This window comes from Condylura cristata, unplaced genomic scaffold (assembly GCF_000260355.1).
Source record: "Condylura cristata isolate star-nosed mole 26May11 unplaced genomic scaffold, ConCri1.0 scaffold00059, whole genome shotgun sequence".
Lineage (NCBI taxonomy): Eukaryota > Metazoa > Chordata > Mammalia > Eulipotyphla > Talpidae > Condylura > Condylura cristata.
In genome coordinates this window covers 436,576-442,656 of record NW_004567160.1, presented here as the reverse complement: position 1 = coordinate 442,656, position 6,081 = coordinate 436,576, and the positions used below count along the sequence as shown (strand labels likewise).

At 40.6% G+C, this 6,081-nt stretch overlaps 1 protein-coding gene across 1 annotated transcript; it reads left to right on the top strand.

The window, feature by feature from the left end:
- Positions 1-2,541: 2,541 nt before the first annotated feature.
- On the top strand, positions 2,542-5,842 carry UBQLN2 (ubiquilin 2). The gene has a single exon (XM_004695313.2). The coding sequence runs from the start codon at positions 2,805-2,807 to the stop codon at positions 4,677-4,679; it is 1,875 nt and encodes a 624-aa protein (XP_004695370.1). The 5' UTR covers positions 2,542-2,804; the 3' UTR covers positions 4,680-5,842.
- Positions 5,843-6,081: the final 239 nt, after the last annotated feature.

Here is a 6,081-nt window from a genome sequence, read left to right as displayed (position 1 = left end):
GTGTAGTGTTTGACCCATCTTTGCTTCTAGGTATTTTATGGTTTCCATTCTTATGTCTAGGTCTATTCATTAATGTTTTTAAAAAATTATTTTTGAACCAAAACCCTGCTCTTCTGTTGTCCTTTTTATTTGAGTGGTCAATTCATTTATTGTTTTATATTGAAGTTCTTTGAGTGTATAAATATTACGAGTCCATTCACATACTAATTATTAAAACAAATATAATTATACTGGAATTGTTTTAAAGATTTATTTATCTGTGCATACAGAGCTGGGGTACAGGCCAGAGGTGCAGGGGCAGTGAAAGGATTCAGCAGAGACAGAGTAGGGAGCAGAACAGGCAGATCCATGAAGTACACTGCTGAGGGGAGCAGCAGGCTGTTCAGGGAGAGGTCTGCCCTTGCCATGTGGATCCCTCCAGGGCAGGTGGGGATCGAACTCATGCTGAAATGGCTTTAGGTTTAACCAGCTGTGCCACCAGGGAGGGCCTATACTGGAATTTGATAAGTTCCTGAGCATCACTTACTTCAATAAATTTGCAGAAGGAACTAGATATCTGCATTTAAAATAAAAAAAATTCTCAGACCACATTCAGGAAAATTTCATTATAATTGTTGATGCATAAGTTCTCATTTTTTTTCTAAATTCATTGTTATAAAAACTTTGATTTACGTCTTGTTCCAAAGTGTTTAATTCAGTGTTAATTTTCAAGTGGTTGAGATTTTGTTCCCGCTTTCATTATTAATATCTAGTTTTTCATCTATTGAGAACTAAGATGACTTGTGATGTTTTCTTAACTTTTTCTTTATATTTTGAGAAAATTAAAAAATACAAAAAAAATAGTATTATGGTCATCAACTTTATATCACCTTTATTTATATTTTGACATTTTTCCATTTTAAAAATGGAATACATTTTTACAGATTTAATTTCCTTTTAATCACTATCTTCTATTCTATTCTATTTCATCTTCCTCATGTGTAGAAGTTTGTCACAAGCAGTTCTAGTATATTTATAAAAGCTTGTATATATGTATGCATCTATAAACACCTTAAATTGTTGTGCTAATTAAGTTTTTTATTTACATGTATGTTTAGATATAGTTTATTCTTTTCATCTTCTGTATTCTATTAATATATTCATTGTACTATATTAATCTATTACCCTATTGATGGATATCACATACCCATATATTTTTCTTAACCTGAGATTTATTAAAGTCTTTGTGACCTAATGACCTTCCAATGTTATTAAAAGCTAACTGAGGTTAGAAGTGTAATTTCTGGATTGTGTAAGCCAGTTAGAAATTTGTACATAATTTTGAAATAATAGTTTTACTCTTCAAGCATTACATCTTAATTTATTTCTTCTGTTTAATTTGTAACTAAATTAGGTAAATATGCTACTGTCTGTCACTGCTATTTTGTATTGTCAATTCTACTATAATTTTCCCCAAAATACCTTTTGAGCTAAAATATATAGATAGATGTATATAAATTCAGCACATAAAAATCACAATTTTCAAATGCTATTTAAAAAGGAAATATTTATAAGTATTCATAATTTCAGCATTCAATAACCACCAATAATATTTTAATGTATAGTCTCCAGCTTTCCTTTTACCCATACAAAGGCGTTCATATACAAAATGTTTACAAAATAGTTTTTTATAAACTTTGCACTTTATTATATATTATTACAAACTGCAAACTTTATACTTTTTTTGCATCTTACCCAATTATTTTCCTAGGTGCGGTCACTAAACAGTCATTTCTAAATAAAGGTGGAAACACTTAAGATGTTGCTGTATACTTTAAAATTGCCTTATTTTACAACTTACACTTCAATAGCTATGCTAGCCTATTTAATCAGCTCTCTATAATTGAGTTTGTTGTTGTTTTTCTTCTTTACCAAAGTTATAAGCCAGAAGTCGACTTTCATTTTACTTTAATTGTTATTTCTTTGAGTATTAGTGAGCTTAACCATCCTTTCAAATACCTATTGGCCAATTGTACTTCTTTTGTAAAAAGCATGCTCCTGCACAATCTTCTCTTCCTTCCCTGGGATTACTGTTTTTTTCTTTTGCTTTTTTAGCTTTATTTTTTACTCATTTTCGTCTTTTTGAATTCGGTTTCATTCAGACTTTCATCTTTACACTGTTTTATTGACAGCGAATTATACAGATAGATAGATAGCTATAGATAAAGATATATATTCCGCTATTCTTTTCAGAAGCTGGCTCCCTTTCTTCTGTCCCTCCTATCTCTTCTCTAGTCCTCTGTCTCTCTTTGTTTCCTTCTCTCTCTCTCTTTGTTTCTCTCTCTTTCCCTCCCTCCCTTTTCTCTGCCCTCCCCCTACTCTGCACCCCCTCCCCCTCTCTGCCCCCCCCACGCCCTCCCCAGTACATAAGTTTTTAATTTTGGCCCAGTCGAATCTATCATTCTGGGCCTGGCGCCGCGTCAGCAGAGGGGGGCGGGGAAGCGAGCACGAGTGGGGGGAGGGGACCGAGCGGGGAGGAGCAGGCGGAGCGGCGGCTGCGGGAGTTGCTGGGAGTGAGCGCGGTGGGATCACTCGGCGGCAGCGGAAGCCCTGAGATCTGAACGCGGAGACCTCGGTTGCGGCCTACACGGAGCTCTTTCCCCACCAGACGACCTAGGAACTGCAATCTTCATCACAGAGGTACGGTGTTCCGCGCTCTCCGCCTGGCCGGGCCCAGCCTGCTGCGGCGGCGCTTCTTTCCTCCTTCCCTCGCTCTCTCTCGCCCGCCCGCCCGCGCCTTCCCTGCCTGCGTCACCGCGGCCGCCATGGCTGAGAACGGCGAGAGCAGCGGTCCCCCGCGCCCCTCCCGCGGCCCTGCTGCGGCCCAAGGCCCAGCCTCTGCCCCGGCAGAGCCCAAAATCATCAAAGTCACAGTGAAGACCCCCAAAGAGAAAGAGGAATTCGCTGTGCCTGAGAATAGCTCAGTCCGGCAATTTAAGGAAGCGATTTCGAAACGCTTCAAATCTCAAACCGATCAGCTAGTGCTGATTTTTGCTGGAAAAATCTTAAAAGATCAAGATACCTTGATCCAGCACGGCATTCATGATGGACTGACTGTTCACCTTGTCATCAAAAGCCAGAACCGACCTCAGGGCCAGTCCACACAGTCTAGCAATGCCGCGGGAACTAATACTACCACGGCATCAACTCCCAGGAGTAACTCCACACCTACTTCCACAAATAGCGGCCCATTTGGGATGGGGAGCCTGGGGGGACTTGCAGGCCTTAGCAGCCTAGGCTTGAGCTCGACCAACTTCTCTGAGCTCCAGAACCAGATGCAACAGCAGCTTCTGTCCAGTCCTGAGATGATGATACAAATCATGGAAAATCCCTTTGTTCAGAGCATGCTTTCCAATCCCGACCTGATGAGGCAGCTCATTATGGCCAATCCACAGATGCAACAATTGATTCAAAGGAACCCAGAAATCAGTCACCTGCTCAACAACCCAGATATAATGAGGCAGACCCTCGAAATAGCCAGAAATCCAGCCATGATGCAAGAGATGATGAGAAATCAAGACCTGGCTCTCAGCAATCTGGAAAGCATCCCAGGTGGCTACAATGCTCTAAGGCGCATGTACACTGACATTCAAGAACCTATGCTGAATGCGGCACAAGAGCAGTTTGGGGGTAATCCCTTTGCTTCTGTGGGGAACACTTCCTCTTCTGGGGAAGGTGCACAGCCTTCACGCACAGAAAATCGAGACCCACTGCCTAATCCATGGGCACCACCACAGGCTACTCAGAATTCTGTGACCACCAGCACAGTTACCAGCAGTGGCAGTGGATCTGGTAGTAGCTCTAGCAATGCCAGTGGAAACACTCTGGCTGCTGCCAATTATGTTGCCAGCATCTTCAGTACCCCAGGAATGCAGAGCTTGCTGCAACAGATAACAGAAAACCCTCAACTGATCCAGAATATGCTCTCTGCACCCTACATGAGAAGTATGATGCAGTCACTTAGCCAGAATCCAGATTTGGCTGCACAGATGATGCTGAATAGTCCTGTGTTCACTGCAAATCCTCAGCTGCAGGAGCAGATGCGTCCACAGCTCCCAGCTTTCCTGCAGCAGATGCAGAATCCAGACACACTGTCAGCCATGTCAAATCCAAGAGCTATGCAGGCTTTAATGCAGATTCAGCAGGGGCTACAGACATTAGCCACTGAAGCACCTGGCCTCATTCCAAGCTTCACTCCAGGTGTGGGGGTAGGGGTGCTGGGCACTGCTATAGGCCCTGTAGGCCCTGTTACACCCATAGGTCCCATAGGCCCCATTGTCCCTTTTACCCCCATAGGCCCCATTGGACCCATTGGACCCACTGGCCCTGCAAGTAATCCTGGCTCCACTGGCTCTGGAGGCTCCACTGGGCCCACCTTGTCTAATTCTGCACCCAGTGAAACCATGAGCCCAACATCGGAATCTGGACCCAACCAGCAGTTCATTCAGCAAATGGTGCAGGCTCTGGCTGGAGCAAATCCTCCACAGCTTCCGAATCCAGAAGTCAGATTTCAGCAACAACTGGAACAGCTCAATGCAATGGGGTTCTTAAATCGTGAAGCAAACTTGCAGGCTCTAATAGCAACAGGAGGCGACATCAATGCAGCCATTGAGAGGCTGCTGGGCTCCCAGCCATCCTAATTACATTTATGTATCTTGGAAAAAAGTATCTTATTTTTGATAATGGCGCTTAAATCTTTACACAAAATTGTGCTTTACTTTCATTTTGATTCTTTTAAAGTTGTCTAGTTATAAATCTGATATGTATTTCAATGTGTAGTTCAACCCTCTTTCCTTCCTTTCCTCCAGCCCTCCATCTCTCCTTCCCTCTTCCCCTCCCTCCCTCCGTCCCTTCATCCCTCCCTCTTTCCCTCCTTCCTTCCATTTCCTTCTCTGTTTTGAATGGTGAGAATCAAAGCTGTTTCACTGATAGGTGTTGCATGTACACCTCTCTTTATTCTGCATTTATTGTGATTTTTGGAAAATGGTATCAGCCGTCACAGTTGGGTGAACAAGTTTTATCCTACAGATGTCCAATTTATTTACCTTTAAGCATTAGCCTATTATAGTAATTTAATGTAGAATGAAAATATTCAAAAACAGAAGCAAATTATTCGAAACTCTAATTTGTGGTACAATCTTGCTTATTGTGACTTTGGCATGTATTTTTGCTAGTAAAATGCTGTAAGATTTATATCATTCTTTGACCTTTTTTGCTATATTTGTACACAGTATAGTAAGCACAATTGGAACTGTATATCTAGAAATATTACAGCAGAATCTCTGAGCCGAAAATGTGCAACCAAAATGAGGAAGAACATAGGAAATATTTCTGAAGCTAGTTGTGTCTCACAATTTTGTAGAATCTTACAGCATATTTGATAAACTTCTCAGTGAAAATGTTGGCTAGACAAGCTCAGTTAAAATATAGTAGAAATGATGTTTATCCTGGTATCTATAAGTATACATTTAATTGTACAGAAAACAGTGTGACATTGTGTCAACATTTACAGATTGATTGTATATGACCTTAATCTTTGTGCAGCCTGAAGGATCTGTGTAGTAATGCCAGGAAAGTGCTTTTTACCTAAGAGTTCCTTCTCAGCTTCTCCCATAAAGAAACCCCAATTCGCATTTTGATTTGTAATTGGAAATGTAACTTTCACTGAAAATGTCATGTGATGTTTGCATTACTTTTAACTACAGTGTATAAAGGAAACTGTATCTTTTGACTTTCAGTTATTTCTCTTGTGCACAGGGAAAAATGCATTAAAATGACTAAAAAAAATAAAAAAAATTTAAAATGGATAAATCTTTTCCTTTTTGTCTTCTGGCCCTAGAATTGTGTTTAGAAGGTTGCCCCTATCCAACATTATATAAATTTTATTCTATATTTCTTTAATTTTAATGGTTTTGTTTAGAAAATTCCTTTGTAATGACTGGAATTATTTTTATAAAATGGATTTTGATATTCTTTTTTCCCCCAGTGTTAGCTAGTTGATAGCTGATGTTCATCTCACTGACCACACCCCTTTCCCATATA